A 23613-nucleotide genomic window follows, 5' to 3' on the forward strand; every position below is an offset into this window, starting at 1 on the left:
AGGCGGGGACATCCCATCAGGCAGTATGTCTCTCCTCCTCCCCTCCCTACCCCCACCCGCGGTGGGTGGGGCTCTCCTCCTCTTCCACCCCCCCCCCCCCAGTGGGCGGGGCTCCTCTCCTCCTCTCCTCTCCTGTCCTCTCCTCTCAGATGTTCTGGTAGCAGCGCATTGATCTGCTCTCTCTCATGATGGAGTAAGTACACTTTATTTCTTCTTCTCTGATATTTCCGTTTCTTCTTCGTTTGTTTCTTCTTCTTCTGTGTTTTTCTGCATGTTTATGACGAGGTGTGACTTGAATGTGAGCGTGCGCTGTCCGCTGTGTCGTCATTGTGCGGCATCAGACCGCTGAGTCAGGAGCCACAACTGCGCCAAAACCCTCCTCAAACCGCCGTTTACCAGGATGGACCCGCCGATCCGGACGGGTCGGGCCGGTACCGGACTGTCAGAGTCACTGCGGCGGGCAGGACGGGGTTAAAGCGCGTGCAGCTGCCGCGGAGTGACAAAGACTTTGTGAGGTCTACTTTTCTGAGCGGAAGCAGACCGGAAACCGCGGATCGCTCATCAATGAGCAGCGCGAGCGTTTGGAATTACATATTGATCAGTTTCTGTTGTTCTGATTTGTGATCAATAAGTGACGTTAAGCTAGACACGTCTGGACGAACTGACTTCCGGTGGTAGACTTCACAATAAAAGCACGGGTAGTTTCATGATTCAGCTTCTTTATAAATATTAAATATAAAAGTTTGTTTTACAGTTAAAACAGTTTGATTGAGTTATAAAGGTCTCATACATGTTCATCACATGTTTGTCTGAACACTGAGTAAATTTCACATGATGACATCAGAGCGGTCAGCAGATTATTGATTCATCTGCAATCGATATTACATCAATCGTGACTAAGAACAGCAGCGGTGTCCAGCTCCTTCCCTTCAGAACCGGAACCAGAACCACACTGAACGGGTTGCGAGAAAAACAGAAGCTACCTTGTGTTTTATTTTGAAGGTCTCTTCCTGTGTGCTTCTTTTGAGTGTCGGTGTAAACTTGACGGGGCTGCTGCAGCCGGGTGGAGCCTCGGGGGGCGGATTCATGTCTGGACAAGGACACAGACCGGTTCGGTGTGTCGGGATGGACCAGAACCAGCGGTCCACTCACTGCTCCACTGCCCCTTCACAATAAAACTACCGGCAAATAAGCTGCAGGGTCACAGAGAATAATTTCACTTTGATACTTGAAGTATTTCTGCCCTGAAGGACTGATACTGCAGTACAAATACTCAGGGTCAATACCGGATCAATACCGGATCAATAACGGATGACTTCAAATCTAAAACTTCATCTTCAGATTCTGAATATAATATATATAATATAATCAAATATTAATTATTCTGCAGATTTACAAAAAACTAAATAATGAATATGTTTAAAACCTGTTACCCATCATGTCAGACTCCACACTCTAATGTTCTGGTGTGTTCTCCTGGTTCTGGTCTGGTCGGACAGAATAACTAAACTAAACCCACTTTAGAGACTTGATGCTGGATTTTGTAGTTTTGGTTCTGTTGTTTCTGGGACTCCGGTCCCAGGTCCAGACCAGTTCCAGTGGGTCCAGGACCGGCTGTCAGAGGGTTTTTGTTGTGGGGGGCTGAAGGTCCCTCACAGTCTCTGTTGTGGAGTTCGGTTGCCATGGAGACGGCAGCTTTGTTCAGGATCTTTGAATTCAGCTTCACTCAGACAAAAACAGAGTGAAACAGGACACGGAACACGTTACATACACGGAACACGTTACATACAGGGAACACGTTACATAGAGGGAACACGTTACATACGCGGAACACGTTACATACAGGGAACACGTTACATACGTGGAACAGGTTACATACAGGGAACACGTTACATACAGGGAACACGTTACATACGCGGAACACGTTACATACACGGAACACGTTACATACACGGAACACGTTACATACAGGGAACACGTTACATACAGGGAACACGTTACATACGCGGAACACGTTACATACACGGAACACGTTACATACAGGGAACACGTTACATACAGGGAACACGTTACATACGCGGAACACGTTGCATACGCGGAACACGTTACATACAGGGAACACGTTACATACGCGGAACACGTTACATACGCGGAACACGTTACATACAGGGAACACGTTACATACAGGGAACACGTTACATACGTGGAACAGGTTACATACAGGGAACACGTTACATACAGGGAACACGTTACATACGTGGAACAGGTTACATACAGGGAACACGTTACATACAGGGAACACGTTACATACGCGGAACACGTTACATACAGGGAACACGTTACATACGTGGAACAGGTTACATACAGGGAACACGTTACATACAGGGAACACGTTACATACGTGGAACAGGTTACATACAGGGAACACGTTACATACAGGGAACATGTTACATACGCGGAACACGTTACATACGCGGAACACGTTACATACAGGGAACACGTTACATACAGGGAACACGTTACATACGCGGAACACGTTACATACAGGGAACACGTTACATACGCGGAACACGTTACATACGTGGAACAGGTTACATACAGGGAACACGTTACATATGCGGAACACGTTACATACAGGGAACACATTACATACGCGGAACACGTTACATACAGGGAACACGTTACATACGCGGAACACGTTACATACGCGGAACACGTTGCATACAGGGAACACGTTACATACAGGGAACACGTTACATACAGGGAACACGTTGCATACAGGGAACACGTTACATACGCGGAACACGTTACATACAGGGAACACGTTGCATACAGGGAACACGTTACATAAAGGGAACACATTACATACGCGGAACACGTTACATACAGGGAACATGTTACATACATTGAACACGTTACATACAGGGAACATGTTACATATATTGAACACGTTACATACGCGGAATACATTACATACAGGGAATATGGTTAAACACGCAACATGATCCAGAAGGGACCTGTTCTTGGTCCTGGTCCTGGTTCTGGTCCACTGTGTTGGAGACAGAATTAATAAAATGAAGAACTGAGTCAACATGCTGGCCAGGTGCATCATGGGAATCGTAGGATCTCGAGTTTTGGACTAAAAATCAGGAAGTTAAAAGTTTTTTATCTGAAAACGGAGGATACACAATGTCCTAACATCTGTCTGTCTCTGTCTGTCTCTCAGGATCAGTGAGGTTTTCTGTCAGCAGGATCGTCTGCAGCTCATTGCGGTGAGTTTACATACACATGTATGCCCCCCCTCCACACACACACACACACACACACACGCGCGCACACACACACAAACACACACACGCACATGCGCACACACACACACACACACACACACACACACACACACACACACACACACACACACACACACACACACACACACACACACACACATTCTCCACCCCATTAATTTCCCCTCGGGGATTAATAAAGTATATACCTACCTACCTACCTATCCCCTCCCCCTCCCACACCGATCAATAAAAGGATGAGATTATGGATTATTGATCCTCAGTTTTAACATTGTTTCCTGTTTGAACAATTTGAAGTTCTTTAGTTCAATCCACCGGTTCTCAACCTGAGGGTCGAGGCCCTTCAAAGGGTCAGCAGATAAATCTGAGCAGTCGGCAGACAGAAGTCAGATCAGCTGATCAGATGAATTATTGATGAGTGTCTGACTCAGTTTCCCATCATGCCTCAGGAGAAGAGGAAGTGGCAGACCGAGGTGGAGAACAAGAAGCGTCAGTTGGAGGATGACCGCAGAGCCCTGCAGCACCACAAGGTGAGACAGGTCAAAGGTCAGGCGGGTCAAAGGTCAGATTCCTTGTTTACTTTGTGTAAAGCGTTTAACAGCTGCTTATTTTTCTTGAAAAGTCTGATAACTGATCACAATGATGTTTGAGGAGAAAATTAATAAATAAATAAACATACAAATAAAAATAGAATGCAATGATTTGAAAATCACATAAACTAAATATTTAAATAAGGTTAGGCCAAAGATAACAAATTAAATGCTGAAACGAAGACATTTTATTGTTTTATTAAAAATATCTGCTCATTTTGAATTTGATAGCAGCAACATGATTTAAATAAAGTTGTGATAGGATCAAGAAAAACTGGAAAAGTTGTGTAAAGATAGAAAAAAAAACACCTGGTGGAACATCTGACAACTAACCAGGTTACCATGGCAACAGATCAGTAACATGATTGGGTATAAAAGATGATTTCAGAGAGGAAGAGTCTCTCAGCAGTGAAGATGAGGAGAGGTTCACCACTCTGAAAGACTGTGTTGGAAAATAGTTCAACAATCTAAGAATAATGTTCCTCAACGTAAAACTACAAAGAATTAGTGGATTTCATCGTCTACGGTTCATAATATCATTAAAAGATTCAGAGAATCTGGAGAAATCTCTGAACACAAGGGACAAGGCTGGAAACCAATATTGGATGGTGGTGATCTTCGGCCCTCAGGCAGCACTGCATTAAAAACACACTATTCTGGAGTGGAAATCACTGCATGGGCTCAGGAACACTTGTGAAGTTTTTTTTAAATTTACATGTTACAACGCTGCTTCGTTGTAAAACACGTTAACAGGTGAAACACAGGAGCTTCGTTAAAGTCCGTTTGTCCTGTAGGACAAAGTATTGCTAAAAACTTTACTTGTAAAGAATCTTTTAAACAAAGATGAAAACAGGATTAAAAACCTGAAATGTTTCACAGACAGACAGATGCTTGTTGTTCACAGTTCACTTCTTCCATCCAGAGGTGAGCTGATCTGCTGAGCTGCCAACAGCTGCTGAGTAAAAATATCTGCAGCTGATCTCAGATTCGCTGCAGAGGAAGCAGGAACGCTGCAACCGCTTTAAATACCAGACAGCTGATCTCAGGACACGTCTGACACAAACACGCTGCTGCTCGGTCACGAAAAAACCTTCCACCGACGGACCGAGCAGCTCAGAGCAGCATACTCACGAGGACACGTTCATAGCGTGTTCACGAGGACACGTTCATAGTGTGTTCATGAGGAGGACTTGTTGGTCACGTGTTTCCCTGTTTACATCCGTTGATTGTTTCCTGTGTCCAGTCGAAGGCTCTGAGGGAGCGCTGGCTGCTGGATGGAGCGCCCTCTGCTGGACCAGAACAGGACGAGGTCCGGAGACAGCTGGAAGAGGATGAGGAGAAGACCAGGAGCCTGGAGGAGACCATCACCAGGTCTCATCTTATTTAATATGCTCTGATATAAGACGTGGTTGATCCAATATTTATTCTCTTTACATTCAATATTTTTGAAATGATTTAATTTATCACATTTAGATAACTGAATTAAATTAAACTAACAACCTGAAGACTTTTAGTCTGTTTTTGTTTGTTTGTTTGTTTGTTTATTTGTTTGTTTGTGTGCTGCAGGTTGGAGCAGGAGCTGGTCAGTTTGGAGACTGGAGCTGTGTGTCAGACCGTAACACACACTACTGTGAGTACAAACACACACCTCAGTGACCAGATTCTGCAGATAAAATTACATTGATTAGACTACGTTGATCGGATTACATTGATCAGATTATGTTGATTGGATTACATAGAGCAGATTATATTGATCAGATTACTTTGATCAGTTTATGTTGATCGGATTACATTGATCAGATTATGTTGATCGGATTACATTGATCAGAATATGTTGATCGGATTACGTTGATCAGATTATGTTGATCGGTTTACATTGATCGGATTACGTTGATCGGATTACGTTGATCGGATTATGTTGATCGGATTACATTGATCAGATGAAGTCAGTAGGGCAGTGCCCAGTGCATCCTCTAGGTCAGGGGTGGCCAACCAGTCAGAGACTAAGAGCCACATTTTTTACTGTGTTACCGCAAAGAGCCACATCATACACATGGGCACACATGAACATCACCCCATCCCTTCCTCACTCACACACACACACACACACACACACACACACACACACACACACACACACACACACACACACACACACACACACACACACACACACACACACACACACACACACACACACACACACACACACACACACACACCTCTGCTCAGCCAACATGATAATGACAGAAATGGACTCCTACAGTACTCAGACCACAGGCCAGTCATCTTCAACAATGAACATTGTGTGCACTGTCTCACACACACAAACTCTCAGTTCAACAAAGTCCACAAACAAAAACATAATAATTTACAATAGCGTTTTTCACTTACTATGCATGTTGCTTAGTGCGACTTCTGGCACTCCTTGAACAATCCTCTTCAAATCTGACTTGTATTCTGTTGTTGCCACTCGAAGCAATTCTTTCTCACGGGTGTCAGTCAGAACACATCGATGCTTTGATTTCACGTGTTTCAGGGTAGAAAACACACTCAGACGTATGTTGACCCAAACATTGACAGTATCTTAAGCGCAGCCCGTTTGACATTGGGGTATTTTTCCATTGGCACACTTTTCCAGAACTCAATGGTCCCTTCCCTTAAAGCAGGTTTCAGTTGGTCCTCCTCACAAAGATCGATCATCTCCAACTCAGCCGCGGCCTCATCTGTGACTAGCGGGGCTTTCAAACAGTCCGTCTCCGCATTAAATGGGTCGACGAGGAACGTAATCTGTGGCCTTTTCAGTTGTAGATCACGGAACCGGATGACAAAGCTTTCGTGCAGGTTTTCAACCAGTGTTGCATATCTGGCTCTTTGCTTATTCAGGGCGGCGCTGGTGACTTGCCCGCTGGCTTTTAGCAGAGTGGGAAAATGCGTTAAATCTCCCTTTTGAATATGCGCCTTGAACAGCTTCAGTTTGTTGACAAACGCAAACACACTTTGCAGCAGGTCAGGCAGCATTTTTAACTTACCCTGCAGGGTCAGGTTCAGTCTGTCCAAGTGACACAGCGTGTCGACCAAAAAGGCCAGATCCATAATCCACTCGACGTCCGAGAGCTCGGGATAGTCCTTGTCCTTCTCTTCCATGAACAGTTTCACGGCATCCAAAAGCTCAAAGAAGCGAGCGAGCACCTTGCCTTTGGACAGCCACCTCACAGTGCAGCGGCAGGTCACCTGGAGGTCCTTGGTCCAGCTCAGCGATGAGATTCTTCAATTGCCTGTGGTTAAGCGCAAGTGTGCGGATGTAGTTGACGATTTCCATCACAGGCTTCATGACGTTGTCTAAATTCAATGATTTAGACACGAGTTGCTCCCTGTGGATGATGCAGTGGAAATTCCAAAACTCGGGAAATGTTTGGTCAGCTTTGCACAGCCCCACAAGTCCGTTCACAGATCCGACCACGGCCGGCGCTCCATCCGTGGCTACTGCAGTTAGCTTCGGTGTGGGCAGATTTGCTTTCGCAAATGCAGCCATCATTGTTTCTTTCACATCTATGCCACGGGTTCTGTCTTTTAATGGCACAACATCAAGGAGTTCTTCTTTGATCACAATCTTTTGACACAGACTGCAAATATTGCCAGCTGAGGCTCGTCTTGTACGTCACAACTCTCGTCTTGTACGTCACAACTCTCATCCAATGCGACACTAAAATACTCACATGCTTGAAGGTCAGAGTGCAACTGTGATTCAACAGCCGTGTTAATGTCCGATATTCAGTGTCCAACAGTGTGGCGGGACAGTTGGACGTCTGATACCATCCGTTTTAGTTTGTCGTTTTCAGGAGACAAGATTTCAACAACGTCACTGAGGCATTTTTTAACGAACTCCCCTTCATTAAATGGCTTTTTAGCCCGTGCAATGCTCCAAGCCAGTTGATACGATGCAAGCGTGACAGTCTCTCAGTGCTTCGTAATTTTTTGGAAAAACTACCTGCTTTTCTGCCTGACTTTTCAAAGTGTCCAACTTGTGCTTGTGAAGTTCAGTCCCTTTTGGAAATCCCTGGTCGATGTTAGCAGTGAGCTGAAGTGGCGCTGAAGATTTGAAGCTTTGAAATGCGCTAATGACGTCTGACATATCAGGCAGAATGGCTCGCCATGACGTTCAACAAAAAAATAGAAACTCTCCCACTCTGTTAAAAACGTCCTGTGTTCATCTTCATCTTTTCGTTTAGCTGTGCATTTTTTCCTGCCATTTTGAGAGCGAACTGGACACTAATTGTTTCCTCCAATGGGTTTGCCCCTCCTGCTTTGCGGAATTTCACCTCATGCGCATGCGCGTTTGACGAAAATACCATATTGAACTCAAGCGAAGCGAACACGCACAAAAAAAAACAACACAAACACAAATGTTGATATGAACGTAAAAGAGCCGCATGAAACCAGGCAAAGAGCCGCATGCGGCTCGGGAGCCACGGGTTGGCCAGGCCTGCACTAGGTGGTGCCAGCAGGACTCCAGAGGTTTTTTTTGTAATGTAGTTTCAGTCTGTTTTCTGTTGATCAGAGGCTTTTATTTTGGAAATGAACTTCCTGTTTTTGTGTTTGCACCCCTCCAGGAGACGTCTGGATCACTTACAGGTAAAGGTGCTCTTCTTTCTGTTGGTTTTTCTGTCGTGGTTTCCATTAAGTGTCTCCCAATCTCATGTCTCTCTAATCAGATGTAGAGGTCAAGGGTCAGAGCAGCCGTCAGGAGGACAGAGATACAGCGTCAGGTCAGGTGATCCAAGGTGAGACGCTGTACCTGTAACTGTAATCAGATTACAGCAGTTAAGTTACAGTAATCACATGAATGTAATCAGATTACTGTAATCTGTTTACAGTAGCCAGACTAACTGTAATTTGACTACTGTAATCAGATTACTGTACTCTGTTTACAGTGAGGCTGATTGATGTAATCAGATTACTGTGATACATTGTGATGACTTGATGACCTCGCACTCAGAGCGCCAGTCTTTACTCTTCACGACTGTTTGCTGTCCTGGCTCCTAAATGGTAGAATGAGCTCCACCGACATCAGGACAGCAGAAACTCTGAACATCTTCCACCACAAACTAAAAGCACACCTCCTCCTCCTTTACCTTGAACAGTAGAACTTTAGTATCTTAAAATAGAACTTACTGATAGAACTTTGTAGTTTGGCTTTCTGGAAGAAATTGTATTTTCTTGATTCTTGTTGTTCTGGTTTTGTACCCTCATGGTTGAAATGAACTTATTGTAAGTCGCTTTGGATAAAAGAGTCAGATAAATGTAATGTAATGTAATGTACTCTGCTCTGTCTCTGTGTCCGCCTCCTTTTTTCCCATGAGCCCTTGCTGAGATCCAAATTCACAAAAGTCCTGGAATGAAGAACCCGAGAGAGGTGACGGAGGAGATGAAGAGAGGTGAGTCAGAGAAACAGAACTTCTAACTCTTCCTCCTCCTCCGCTCTGTAGTTCTCAACGTCTCCTCTGATTGGTGTCCTCTGATTGGTCTTCTCTGATTGGTCGCTGTCGGAGGACATCTTCAGACATCTGACACACGTCCTGACATGTTTGATGAGTTTCTTCCTAAAAAACTAATCAAGCAGCAGGTTCCAAAAAACTGGTTCAGTACTTCAAAATCAACCAATGAGTAACAGTCAGCACTGCAAGCCCCGCCCACAAAGATCCCCAACCTTCACTTACTATTCTAATGTCACAAGAGATGATTTGTCTGTCTGTCTGTCTGTCTCTAACACCTGTCTCTGTCTCTAACGTCTGTCTGTCTGTCTGTCTATAACACCTGTCTGTGTCTGTCTGTCTCTAACACCTGTCTGTCTGTCTGTCTGTCTCTAACACCTGTCTGTGTGTCTCTAACATCTGTCTGTCTGTCTGTCTATGACACCTGTCTGTGTCTGTCTGTCTCTAACACCTGTCTGTCTGTCTGTCTGTCTATAACACCTGTCTGTCTGTCTGTCTCTAACACCTGTCTGTGTCTGTCTGTCTCTAACGTCTGTCTGTCTGTCCGTCTGTCTGTCTCTAACACCTGTCTGTCTGTCTGTCTCTAACGTCTGTCTGTCTCTAACACCTGTCTGTGTCTGTCTGTCTCTAACGTCTGTCTGTCTGTCTCTAACACCTGTCTGTCTGCCCCCCCCCCCTCCTCCAGCGATGTACTCTGTGGAGATTAAAGTGGAGCGGGACAGGGTGACGGGGGAAACCCGGGTTCTGTCCACGAACACCACACTTCCTGTTGACCTTTCCCTCCAAGGGGTCAAAGTTTACGAAGACGAGCGGAAAGGTGATGTCACAAAAATCCATGAATAGAAACAGCTTTACGAGAAGTCACCTGTCTGTCAAACTAATGATTGACAGAAAACAGCAGGAAATGACTGCAGGGAACTTCTCCTAAATTAAAAGCAGCCTGATTTCAGCTTCTCGTCCTCCTCGTGTCCTTCATGTATCTAATCTGACTCACCTGACCTCCTCTTATCTCCTGTCTTCTCTTGTCTCCTCCTGCCTCCTCAATCCTCTTGACTCCTTCTAATTCCTCATTCCTGCTGTCCCCACCTGTCTCCTCTTGTCTCCTCTTGTCTCCTCCTGTCTCCTCCTGCCTCTTTCTGCCTCGTCCTTTGTCCTCCTGCCTCCTCCTGTCTCCTGTCTTCTCCTGCCTCCTCCTATCTCCTCCTGTCTCCTCCTGCCTTCTCCTGTCTCCTCCTGCCTCCTCCTGTCTCCTGCCTTCTCATGTCTCCTCCTGCCTCCTCCTGTCTCTCAGTGGTCCATGAGATGAACGGTGAGGACGGCATCCACCTGCTCAGCTCCTCCGAGGTTGAAGAACTCCTCCACAAAGCCGATGAGGCTTCAATGATGTCACAGACTGTCACCACGGCGACCACAATCCCGACAGCTGCGGCTCCTGAGGAGGAGGCGGGTCCCGAGGAGGAGGCAGGCCTCGAGGAGGAGGCGGGGTCCAAGCTGTCTCCTCAGGTTGCGGCTGAGATCACCGGGCTCGAAGCCGAACCGGGCGGCGAGCCGAGCGTGGGCGGGGTCAGTGTGGGCGGGGCCAGCGCAGAGAACCCGGTTACCATGGTGTTCATGGGCTACCAGAGCGTGGAAGACGAGGACGAGACCAAGCGGGTGCTCGGGCTGCAGGGGACAGTGAAGGCGGAGCTAGTCCTCATCAACGGGGCTGACGGGAAGACGTCACCGGGCGGAGACAAGCAGACGGACCCGCCCACCTCCACCAAACCTCCGATGGCTGCAATGGCGAGCAACGGGGAGACCGCGGGGGAGGGGGAGGTGAAGAAGGAGAAGCAGCCGTGTAAGTGCTGCAGCATCATGTGATCTGCAGGGGGCGCTGCCCACAATCTAATCAATAATATAAAAATAAAACGGCCGAGAATCTCCGGGACAAAAACCACAGGAACTAAACTCCACCCACTGCCCTCAGCTCCGCCTCTAACATGACATCACTTCCTGTTTCTTCATTCTCATCAGTTTTATAAACATTTCTTTACTTTTTCTATTTTTTTGAAGCCTTTTTACTTTTGTACGACGCCTGGATACCATTAGCATTAGCCCTGCAGCGCTGAAACGGTCCGTCTACGTCTCCGTCCCTCGTCTCCGTCTCTCGTCTCCGTCTCTCGTCCCTCTCTCTTGTCTCTCGTCTCTTGTCTCTCGTCTCTCGTCTCTCTGAGTGTGAAGCAGCAGTTTTCTCTCCTGGGTGTATTTATTGCTGCAGAGTTTCTTTCTGCTAACTTTGGTTTTATAAAACACTAAATAAACCTCAGAGCTCAACTCAACCAGCTGAACTGTGTTTGTGAATCGTCTCCAACCTTTACGTTCTCTGTCCGACCAGCAGGGGGCGCTCCGCTGGTCCCTCATGTCTCCTTGTGAATTTGTATCATTCCCCTGAAACCAACCGTGTAAACAACGTGACTAAAATCCGATCGCGTGTCAGCAGCTTGAAGCCCAAATAAAACCGAAAGAGGAATAACGAAGTATCGCAGAGACGTCATGTGACATCACACATCATGTGACCGTCCTCACGAGGACAAACGGATGTTACTTTTAAACCAACAATAAAACCCAGAGATGCTTCACTCATTTAAAAGTATCGATGCCACCAGTGGTACTACAGATGGAGTCTATGGAGACAGCCCCTAGTGGTCCTCAGCGGTACTACAGTTTAAGACTCAGAGAATATGAACAGTTTTATAAACAATCTGCGATTTTGACCAAGAAAACTAAAACTGCATTTCTGAGGTTTTTTAGTTTGTGACATCATCTACGTTAAAGATCCGGTTGAACTACGATGTCCGGTACACCGTGTTTTTCTGCTACATAAAGTTTTTGATAGACAGACGATTGACGAGCTGATTGATCTCCGATATTGGAACTGCTGTAACCCTGAAATGAGATTAAAGTAGAAATGAGCTGATGGATGTTCAGGAGACACTAAACTATCCATTAAAAATCCAATACAAGTCATCAGTCAGAGCTCAGACGGCCATGTTGGCATGAGTCAGCAACACTCGCTGCATTAGTGGTGATGGATAAAGATAAAGTGCATACAGTAGAAACAATAGAAGCAATAGCAACAGTAAAACAGTAGAAACAGTACAAACACAGTAGAAACAATAGAAACATTCAAAACAGTAAAACAGTACAAACAGTACAAACACAGTAGAAACAATAGAAACAGTCAAAACAGTAAAATACAGTACAAGCAGTACAAACAAATAGAAACAGTAAAACTCAGTAGAAACTGTAGAAAAACAGTAGAAACAGTAGAATCAATAGAAACAGTAGAAACACAATATAAACACAGTATAAACAATATAAACAATAAAAGCAGTAGAAACACAGTAGAAACACAATAGAAACAGTAGAAAAAGAAACAATAGAACAGTAGAAACATAACAGAAACACAATAGAAACAGTAGAAACAATGCAAACAAAATTTAAACAGAAGAAACACAATATAAATACAACAGAAACAGTAGAAACACACCAGAAACACTGTAGAATAAGTATAAACACAATAGAAACAATAGAAACAGTAGGGACACAATAGAAACACAGTAGAAACAGTAAAAACACAATATAAACAGCAGAAACAATTGAAACACAGTAGAAACATTAGAAAAATAAACAATAGAACAGTAGAAACATAATAGAAACAGTAGAAACAATCCCCCCCAAAAATTAAACAGTAGAAACACAAATATAAATACAACAGAAACAGTAGAAACACACCAGAAACACTATAGAATAAGTATAAACACAATAGAAACAATAGAAACAGTAGGGACACAATAGAAACACAGTGAAAACAATAGAAACACAATATAAACATCAGAAACAATAGAAACATAGTAGAAATGTGATATAAACAGCAGAAACAATAACAAAACCAGTAGAAACACAATAGAAACAGTAGGAACACAATATAAGCAATATAAATACAGTTGAAACAGTAGAGACACAATAGAAATATTAGAAACAGTAGAACAAAAGAAACAGTGGAAACACAGTAGAGACACAATAGAAACAGTAGAAACAATAGATCACGCTCCATCGTTTCCCTCCATCAGCTTCATCACATGATTAGATGTGAAGTGATGACTTTAAATGGCTTCATGTCCTCCATCTACAGACCTGATCTGCTGTCGCCACGGTGACCACACAACAAAGATGGCCGACTGAAGCAGCAGCAAAGAAACAGACGAGGAGGAGCAGAAATCTTCATCCTGATGATGAAGCTCAGCTTCAGTGTTTCAGACATCTTCCTCAGTGATGATGAAGGATGATGAAGGATGATGAAGGATTGATCTGTGACAGACTGATGATCATTGATCTGTGATGAAGATGATGATGAACACTCAACAGTGAAGAGAGTCTTCATCATCATAGCACTGTACAGTAATACTACAGTAATATTACAGTAATACTGCAGTACAGAACAGTAATACTGCAGTATCATACAGTAATACTACAGTAATACTATAGTACTCTACAGTAATACTACAGTACTGTGCAGTAATACTACAGTACAGAACAGTTTTGTCTGTTTCCAGGGAGACGGTGAGCTCAGTTACATTCAGATGGCAAATAGCCCCGCCCCCTCCTCTCTGAGCAGTGTTGGGATGTCCAGCAGCTTCCTACTGTTGTCACAGTAACCTGCTGACTGAAGGTCGGTGCTGCCCCCTGCAGGAAACAACAACAACAACAACAACAACACAAGCTCCAGAACATCTACTGATCCCTTCTCTCTGTGGTTATTGATCGTTATTGATTGTTGATTTATCAGTCACTGATTATCTCATCTTCACTTTCTGTGTGTGTGTGTGTGTGTGTGTGTGTGTGTGTGTGTGTGTGTGTGTGTGTGTGTGTGTGTGTGTGTGTGTGTGTGTGGGTGTGGGGGTGTGTGTGTGGGTGTGGGTGTGGGTGGTCATTGTGTGTTTTTGTTGGTCAGCAGCATTCCTGACAAATTCTACTACTCAGCAACACACACAGAGACACACACACACACACACACACACACACACACACACACACACACACACACACACACACACACACACACACACACACACACAGTGGCAGTGTGCATCAGTCCACCAGCTGCTCGGCGACCCGGATCGGTGAGTCCACCTTCTGAATCATTTGTTCTTACCTGTGTGACATCATCATGACATCGTCTACCTGTGTGTCGTGACTCCAATCAGCTGATCGATCAGAGGTTTGATTTATAAAAAAGTTTGTTTAATGTAACATAGCCCCGCCCTCCTCTGAGAGTCAGGCACCATGATTGGCTGTTTCTCTGTTTACAAAGACCAGCAGTAAACAACTAAGCAGAGTTTTTTTTCTGATGATGTCACGTGTTTGTTTGTTGTTCTTTTAACAAACAAGCAAGTAAACATAAGGTGTTTTTTCAACCATAAATAATGTTTGAGTTTGTTTTAGAACTGTTTGCTTGTTGTTTGTTTGTTGTTTATTTATTAATGGTTTGTTTGTTGTTTCAACTTCAATTAAAAGAGTTTAATTTGAGCTGAAACTTGTTGGGATAAAACAACAAAAAATAAACAACATGTTTACTGTTATTGTTTGTTTCCAATTAAAATGTTGTTGAAAAATATTTCAGGATATAAACTGTCAATTCAAAATAATATTTATTTTATTGTGAAATTAAAACTTTGTTGTTGGAATGATTGTTTATTTTCCCAGGTTGTTGTTTTTATTGTCCATTCTTAAAAATCATGAGACGAGGATGATGCTGTTTGGTTCCTGGCTGTGAGTCTGACTGACTGAGTGACATCATCACCTTCATCATCACCTTCATCATCACATTCGACCCAGTTCAGACCAGCAGAGATGTTCAGGTACACTCCTCCCTGGCAGGTTCTGTGTCACAGTCTGGACCAGGAGACCAAGGTGAGACAAACAAACAAACTGACAGACAAACAAACAAACAAACTGACAAAACAAAAGACAAACAAACAAGAAACAGACAAAGTTCATTGAAACCAGGTCAGTACTTCAGTACTGTGTGTACTGCGTGTACCGTGTGTACTGTGTGTACAGTGTGTACTGTGTATACTTCAGTGCTGTGTATACTGTGTGTACAGTGTGTACTGTGTGTACTTCAGTGCTGTGTGTATTGTGTGTACAGTGTGTACTGTGTATACTTCAGTGCTGTGTGTACTGTGTGTACAGTGTGTACTGTATATACTTCAGTGCTGTGTGTACTGTGTGTACTGTGTGTACAGTGTGTACTGTGTATACTTCAGTGCTATGTGTACTGTGTGTACAGTGTGTACTGTATATACTTCAGTGCTGTGTGTACTGTGTGTACTGTGTGTACAGTGTGTACTGTGTATACTTCAGTGCTGTGTATACTGTGTGTACAGTGTGTACTGTGTGTACTTCAGTGCTGTGTGTATTGTGTGTACAGTGTGTACTTCAGTGCTGTGTGTACTGTGTGTACAGTGTGTACTGTATATACTTCAGTGCTGTGTGTACTGTGTATACTTCAGTGCTGTGTATACTGTGTGTACAGTGTGTACTGTGTGTACTTCAGTCCTGTGTGTATTGTGTGTACTGTGTATACTTCAGTGCTATGTGTACTGTGTGTACAGTGTGTACTGTATATACTTCAGTGCTGTGTGTACTGTGTGTACAGTGTGTACTGTGTATACTTCAGTGCTGTGTATACTGTGTGTACAGTGTGTACTGTGTGTACTTCAGTGCTGTGTGTATTGTGTGTACAGTGTGTACTTCAGTGCTGTGTGTACTGTGTGTACAGTGTGTACTGTATATACTTCAGTGCTGTGTGTACAGTATGTACTGTATACTTCAGTGCTGGGTGTACTGTGTGTACAGTGTGTACTGTGTGTACTTCAGCGCTGTGTGTATTGTGTGTACAGTGTGTACTTCAGTACTGTGTGTACTGTGTGTACAGTGTGTACTGTGTGTACTTCAGTGCTGTGTGTACTGTGTGCACTGTGTGTACTGTGTATACTTCAGTGCTGTGTGTACTGTGTGTACTGTGTGCACTGTGTTTACAGTGTGTACTGTGTGTACTTCAGTGCTGTGTGTATTGTGTGTACTGTGTACAGTTTGTACAGTGTCTACTGTTTGTACTTCAATACTGTGTGTACAGTGTGTACTGTGTGTACTGTGTACTTCAGTACTGTGTGTACTGTGTGTAAAATTTGTACAGTGTCTACTGTTTGTACTTCAGTGCTGTGTGTACTGTGTGTACTTCAGTATTGTGTGTACTGTGTGTACAGTTTGTACAGTGTCTACTGTTTGTACTTCAGTACTGTGTGTACAGTGTGTACTGTGTATACTTCAGTGATGTGTGTACTGTGTGTACTTCAGTACTGTGTGTACTGTGTGTACTGTCTGGAGGTATTTGTACCTGCATGGTTGCTGTCAGTAAATCCTCCCTGCAGGTCAGAGATCAGAGGTCAAAGGTTAGACAGAGTTGCAGCTCTGCAGGATTCATAGACAGTAACATGAAGGAGTGTTTTGTAATAGTGGGTGGGGCCGACATGGGTGGGCGCGGCCTGTATGAGTAGGCGGAGTCCGTGGAGTGGCTGTAGAAGGGGAACTCTGTCCCTTCAGTAGTAGTTGTTCAGTTGGAGCTGCTGACAGGAAACTGATCTGAGGTAAGAAAACCTGCTTCTCTTTACTATGGACAGTCAGTCTTATTGATCATCTGTCCTCATGTTAAATCATCAATAAAGAATCTTATTGATCAGCAGCGCATGATCCGCCACAATACTGAACAAAACAACAGGAAATGCAGAGCTGCTGTTGGCCCCTGCAGGCTGCAGGTGTCATTACACTCTGCAGGATCAGACAGAACCATGAGACAGTCTGTCTTGATGAGACAGAGAGAGAGGAGGACAGACAGAAGGACAGGAGGACAGACAGACAGACAGACAGTGAACAGTCAGTTATCAGCTGACTGCAGCATCTCTCTGGAGGAGTGTCATCTTATCAGAGTGTCTCAGACTGTAGCTGTGATGCTATCGTGCGCTAATGCTAGTCAGTCTGAGTGAACTGGAGTCAAACTGGTTCCTGGTGGAAGTGACCTGGTTCCTGGTGGAGGTAACCTGAACCAGGTGGAGGTGGAGGTGGAGGTGACCTGGTTCTTGGTGGAGGTGACCTGGTTCCTGGTGGAGGTGACCTGGTTCTTGGTGGAGGTGACCTGGTTCCTATTGGAGGTGACCTGGTACACTTCAGACAGACAGTTCAGAAGTCCCCTGAGAATCTGTCTGATTTTAAGTTTCCGTCAGTGTCATAGTGATCAGGGATGTTTGTCTGAACCCCCATGATGCACTGCAGCCAGGAGCTGAAGGGACAGTTCCACCCAATGAAAGCAGAGAAAGCAGCAGGATGCTCTCAGCTAACACCGCTCTGATTCCTGTAGTTTGTCTGAAGTGAACTGATCAATAAGAACTGTTTCCTTCACTGATCTGAACTCTCTGAACATCATCTGTTCTTATTTATTGTCAGGATCTCCGTTCAGTTCTCAGATCAGCAACTCGTCTCTGACGGCATTCTGAACGCTGAGCTCAGCTCTTTGTCTTTATGACTCAGGATTTGAACCTTTGACCTGCTTCAGACTCACTTATTGATTTATGATGAAACTCTGAGCTTTGGTTCATCTGCTGCAGCTGAACTGAAACTATTTGGTCGGTTCAACCATGTCAGACTGAACGTGAAGGTTTCATGAGAAGATCCTTCCTTCCTGTCATGTGACCTCGTCCCTTCTTTATGGTCTGTAAACGCATCGATCAGCTCCATAAACTTTACTCACATTCCTCACGTCAAACCATAAAACCAGGGAGCTGGTCAGTGTCCGGCTGCACGTCTGCAGGGACTTCATTTCCCACAATACCTTGCAAAGGCAATCATGGAATTCATGGATATTTTTTTTCATGTTGTTGATCAGTTAATTGATCATAAATATAATTTAATTCATGAATAAGTAAAACTACATTTTGGCTTATAGAAAATACAATGACCTCCAGAACTGTTTCCATGGTAACCAACCTGTCCTCTCTGTTTCCATAGTAACGTCATCTCGTCCCTGTAGTTTCCATGGTAACCATCCTCTCCTCCCTGTTGTTTCCATGTTAAGGCACTCCCCCACCCCCCACCCGTTGTTTCATGATAACGTCCTCTTGTCCTCGTAGTTTCCACGATAACATCCTCTCCTCCCTGTTGTTTCCATGGTAATGTCCTTGTTTTCATGGTAACATCCTCTCCTCCTTGTAGTTTCCATGTTTAGGCCCCCCCCCCCCCCCGTTGTTTCTGTAGTAACGTCCTCTCGTCCTTGTAGCTTCCACGGTAACGTCCTCTCTGCCCTGTTGTTTCCATGGTAACGTCCTCTCCGCCCTGTTGTTTCCATGGTAACGTCCTCTCCGCCCTGTTGTTTCCACGGTAATGTCCTCTCCTCCCTGTTGTTTCAGAGACTCTCGCCAGGCGACCGTCAGGATGTTGTGACTTTTCAGACATCGAGTTTTGTTCATTGTCTTCCTCCGTCAAAAACTACCCCCGACCCCACAGCGCCCCCTGCAGCCATGGACAGCGCCCCCAGGCGGTGGGTACTGCAGCCTCTGTCTCCCCTGCTACAACCTTCAGACCTGCGCACCATCGCTGGCCCCGCCCCCGACCTGGACTCCTCCTCCAGCAGCATCTCAGTGGCTCGCAGTCAGTCAGTGGTGGTCTCCTCCCTGCAGGGCGCTGGTTCTGGGGATGTGGTGGTCCGGGCCCGGCAGGTCGCCGTGTCGCAGGATGGAGGGACCGCCGGCGAGGAGCCGCCTCCCAGCAGCCCCGGCAGCGGCAGCAGCAGCGCCAGCTCTCCTTGCGGATTCTACTCCTTCGTGGAGGATCCTGCGAGTCCGGAGGCGGAGCTAAATGAAGCCTGGATGGTCTCACCGCAGCGGCAGGCTCAGCTGGCCACGCTGAAGGAGGACCGAGGATTCAAACTACAGACCTACAGCAGCAGCAGGAAGCCCGAGAGTTTGTTCTCAGAGAGCAACGGAGACTCTCGGTACCGAGCTGGTCCGAACGCCGGCATCAGAGTGGTCGGGGGGGAGGAGGAGAAGCAGCTCCGCCAGGACATCATCCGGGGCCAAGCACCCAAGAGGACCCACGTGTTCCAGAACCAGCTGAGCCCGTCGGAGGATCTGGACCTGAACCGGTCTACAAAGAAACTGATCGAAGGCCTTAGTGTGAGCTACAGACCCGTCAGAATTGAACCTCCTCGACCCGCTGAGCCCAGCACCATCGACAAGGAGCAGATCAACTTCAGCGAGGTCCGACAACAGTTCCTAAAGATGGAGCAAGACCGGCTGGCAGCGCTCCTCAGAACCAGGTCCTCCAGAACTCCCCTGAGCTGGAGGGAGGAGACGGACGGCTCGTCACGGATCACAGCAGAGGAAGAGGAGGCGATCCGGGCCGAGCAGAACCTCAGCAGGCAGAGCAGTGGCCCGGAGGAGCTGTCGGTGGAGGTGGGCGGCGGCTGCACCGGCGCTGAAGGCCGGGTCAACGACAACACCAGTCCAATCCAGACCGGTGAGTCAGTGGCCGAGACCCCGATAGAAAGGGAGATCCGGTTGTTGCAGGAGCGGGAGGAGAACCTGCGGCGCTCTCGAGGCCTGAAGCACAACGACGGCCGGGTCGAGATGGTCCAGATCAGAACCACGCGCTTACCCTCGCCACTGACGCCGACCAGAACCAAAGACAAGAACCGAGTGAGCTTCTTCATCCAGAGAGAGATCGGAGAGGAGAACCGGAGGAAGGAGGAGCTGCAGGGAGCAATGGGGGACGGGACTGGCGATGGGTCGGGGGGCGGGGCAGAGGGTGGGATGTCCCAGTCTGGATCCCAGGACGTCCTCCTGTCTCCCTGCTGTCCTCATCGACACCTTGAAGAACTCCAGTTGGTCCAAATGAGTCCAGTGTCCTCCTTCACTGAGACGAACTCTAAAGGACCACTGCTCCAGGATCCGACATGCTCCTCCTCCTCCTCCTCCTCTTCCTCCTCCTCCTTCTCCTCCTCCTCTCCGGCCCACCGAACGCCGACATCTTGGACCACCCTTTGGTCCTGGAGGGAGAACCTGGAGTCCACCGGCCTGCAGAGCAGAGGACACGGAGCTCCGGACTTCATGGAGAAGGAGATCGAGGAGGTGCTACGACGGGAGGAGGAGCTGAAGCAGCTGAGGGAGTCCAGGGAGGAGTCCAGGGAGGAGACTAGGGAGGAGTCCAGGGAGGAGTCCAGGGAGGAGACTATGGAGGAGTCCAGGGAGGAGACCAGGGAGAAGACTAGGGAGGAGTCCAGGGAGGGGACTAGGGAGGAGTTGAGGGAGGAGACCAGGGAGGAGACTAGGGAGGAGACCAACCCAACGCTCCTCTCTCCTGCTCCTCTGGTGGAACATGAGACCAAGATGGCCGCCAGTCAGTTCTACCCTGCTGTGAAGACAGGTATGTACAGATGTCTCCCAGCAAGACAGACACACAACAGACACACAACAGACATACAGCAGACACAACAGACACACAACAGACACACAACAGACACACAGCAGACACAGCAGAAACACAACAGACACACAACAGACATACAGCAGACACAACAGACACACAGCAGACGCAGCAGAAACACAACAGACACACAGCTTCTGCTGTGTGACACACACTAACCAGAGACAATGAATAACTTCAATAGAGACAAGACCAAAGTCCAACAGGACCAGGACACATTCTCACTTCCTGTCAATCAGTAACCAGACAACAGGCCGCAACCACAGACACACAACAGAGACACAACAACTACACAACAGACACACAACAGGCTCACAAAACAACAACTACACAGCATACACACAACACAACAACTACACAGCATACACATAACACAACAACTACACGACAGACACACAACACAACAACGACACAACACATACACAACAGACACACAACACAACAGACACTCAACACAACAACAACACAACATACCGAACCAGATCAGAACCTTAGAACATCACAGGTTCTTTAATACTAAAGTTCTAACAACAGAACCAACAGAACATCACAGAGGAACCAACAGTTCAACATGAGAAACAGGTGAAAGGAAAAACTCCCTTTAAACAGGAAGAACCCTCCAACAGAACCAGAACCAGAGGCTGCTGAGGCTCGACCTTTCTGCAGGTTCTCTGGACCTGTGTAGTTCTGGTCTGTGGTTCTGACCCACCAACAGTTTATTGTCTCTCTGCTCTTCCCCCAGTCAAGCCAGATGTTCTCCTACTCTGGTTCTGGTTCTGTTGGGCGTGTCCTCCTGGGTCTGGGTCAGGGATCAGCTGACATCACAGTGCGTTCCCTATGAAATCATTGATGACATTATCATGTATTCCTTCCTGCGTTTCAGACACACCTGTCAGTGTGTCCTCGTCCTCTCCTCATGTCTCCGTCCGTCTGTCCTCCGTTTCCTTCATCACCGCTCAACCGTGGACCTCCTCCCCTGCTCCTCCTCCTCCCTCCTCCTCCTCCGCGGTCCGGTCCGCCCCCCCCGCTGTCCGAGGACTGACAGAGACTCTGCTGCAGGACTTTGAGGAGCGACGGGTCAAACTGAAGCTGGAGGACAGCTCGGTGAGCCTTTATTCTGGTTCTTTTTTTGGTAGTCTTCAGTGTGAGGACATCCTGTCTGCTGAGGTTTCAGTTCATCACAGTAACATGTTTGTTTGTTTGTTTGTTGTCAGTATGCAGGAATCCAGCTGGTCGACGACGTCAACAACGAGGTACGTCCTGCAGTTCAACATTCAGGACCAGTAAAGTTTGATAAAGTTGAATAAAGTTCAGTAATTTACTGCTGGTGTGCATGCACATGTGTGTGTGTGTGTGTGTGTGTGTGTGTGTGTGTGTGTGTGTGTGTGTGTGTGTGTGTGTGTGTGTGCGTGCGTGTGTGTGTGTGTGTGTGTGTGTGTGTGTGTGTGTGTGTGCGTGTGTGTGCGTGTGTGTGTGTTTGTGCCTGTGTGTGTCTGTGTGTGTGTTTGTGTGTGCGTGTGTGTGCGTGTGTGTGTTCGTGCCTGTGTGTGTCTGTGTGTGTGTTTGTGTGTGTGTGTTTTCAGGTCGTGGAGTCGACTCGAGTTGTTCGACATAAGAACCAGCGAGCGCTGCGCTGGGAGGCCGGAGTGTTCACCAACCAGGAGGGCCAGTGAGACCAGATCCAGGACCAGATCCAGGACCAGATCCAGGACCAGATCCAGGAGGGCCATTCTGAGGACAGTCTGTTCAACAGCCTGACTGATGTCTTTCTTTCAGGTCCAAATGGTTTTAAAGGTGGACACTGCTGGTCCAATCATCTGCTGAGTTTCCAACAGAGACAAGAAGAGAAAAAAAAGACCTAGAAGAAGAGTAATAAAGTTGTAGAACAAGAGAAATAAAGAGTTCCAGTGAGTGAAGCTGTCGTCCTTTAATAATGAAGCAGCACAACAGGAAGATTCTGATTGTTTTCCTGCTTTGAACCTGATTTATCTGAAAGTGATGAATAAAAGCTGAAAAGTGTCTGCTGCCTGTTCACTGAGAGTACTGAACACAACCAGACCACACTGGGACTGACTGACTGACTGACTGACTAACTAACTAACTAACTAACTAACAACTAATTAACTAATTTGCCTTTATTCTGAAAAACAGAACATATTTCACCAGATTGTCCCTCCAGATGAGATGTCAGAGTCTGACCAGATGAACAGGAGGTTCTTAAAGGTGGTTCTAGATGAACAGAAGGTTTTTAAAGGTGGTTCTAGATAAACAGGAGGTTTTTAAAGGTGGTTCCTGATGAACAAGAGATTCTTAAATGTGGTTCCTGATGAATAGGAGGTTTTTAAAGGTGGTTGTAAATGAACAGGAGGTTTTTAAAGGTGGTTCTAGATGAACAGGAGGTTTTTAAAGCTGGTTCCTGATGAGCAGGAGGTTCTTAAAGCTGGTTCTAGATGAACAGGAGGTTCTTAAAGGTGGTTCCTGATGAACATGAGGTTTTTAAAGGTGGTTCCTGATGAGCAGGAGGTTCTTAAAGCTGGTTCTAGATGAACAGGAGGTTCTTAAAGGTGGTTCCTGATGAACAGGAGGTTTTTAAAGGTGGTTCCTGATGAGCAGGAGGTTCTTAAAGCTGGTTCTAGATGAACA

The 23613-nt window shown here is 46.1% G+C and overlaps 2 protein-coding genes across 7 annotated transcripts; both read left to right on the forward strand.

Annotated features, from left to right (window-relative positions):
• The first annotated feature begins 129 nt into the window (after nucleotides 1-129).
• Nucleotides 130-13759, forward strand: palm1a (paralemmin 1a). Of its 4 annotated transcripts, XM_069725768.1 has the most exons (11): nucleotides 130-193; nucleotides 3227-3272; nucleotides 3758-3838; nucleotides 5142-5269; nucleotides 5465-5528; nucleotides 8512-8533; nucleotides 8614-8682; nucleotides 9262-9336; nucleotides 10079-10210; nucleotides 10685-11230; nucleotides 13568-13753. In XM_069725768.1, the coding sequence occupies exons 1-11, from the start codon at nucleotides 186-188 to the stop codon at nucleotides 13615-13617; spliced, it is 1221 nt and encodes a 406-aa protein (XP_069581869.1). In that variant the 5' UTR covers nucleotides 130-185; the 3' UTR covers nucleotides 13618-13753. The 4 variants fall into 4 exon arrangements, with proteins under 4 accessions (XP_069581869.1, XP_069581871.1, XP_069581872.1 ...); XM_069725770.1 differs by lacking the exon at nucleotides 8614-8682 and having other exon boundaries at nucleotides 13568-13759; XM_069725771.1 differs by lacking the exon at nucleotides 10079-10210 and having other exon boundaries at nucleotides 13568-13746.
• Nucleotides 13760-15253: 1494 nt separating this feature from the next.
• misp (mitotic spindle positioning) lies at nucleotides 15254-22989 on the forward strand. 3 transcript variants are annotated; one of them, XM_069725762.1, is made up of 5 exons: nucleotides 15254-15345; nucleotides 18897-20910; nucleotides 21854-22074; nucleotides 22185-22223; nucleotides 22554-22989. In XM_069725762.1, the coding sequence occupies exons 1-5, from the start codon at nucleotides 15286-15288 to the stop codon at nucleotides 22641-22643; spliced, it is 2424 nt and encodes an 807-aa protein (XP_069581863.1). In that variant the 5' UTR covers nucleotides 15254-15285; the 3' UTR covers nucleotides 22644-22989. The 3 variants fall into 3 exon arrangements, with proteins under 3 accessions (XP_069581863.1, XP_069581864.1, XP_069581862.1); XM_069725763.1 differs by lacking the exon at nucleotides 15254-15345 and adding an exon at nucleotides 17028-17084; XM_069725761.1 differs by lacking the exon at nucleotides 15254-15345 and having other exon boundaries at nucleotides 18730-20910.
• The last annotated feature ends 624 nt before the right edge of the window (nucleotides 22990-23613 follow it).

This window comes from Brachyistius frenatus, unplaced genomic scaffold, assembly GCF_029030835.1.
Source record: "Brachyistius frenatus isolate BFR_SWC_R1_liver_20210118 unplaced genomic scaffold, ASM2903083v1 Contig_446, whole genome shotgun sequence".
Lineage (NCBI taxonomy): Eukaryota > Metazoa > Chordata > Actinopteri > Embiotocidae > Brachyistius > Brachyistius frenatus.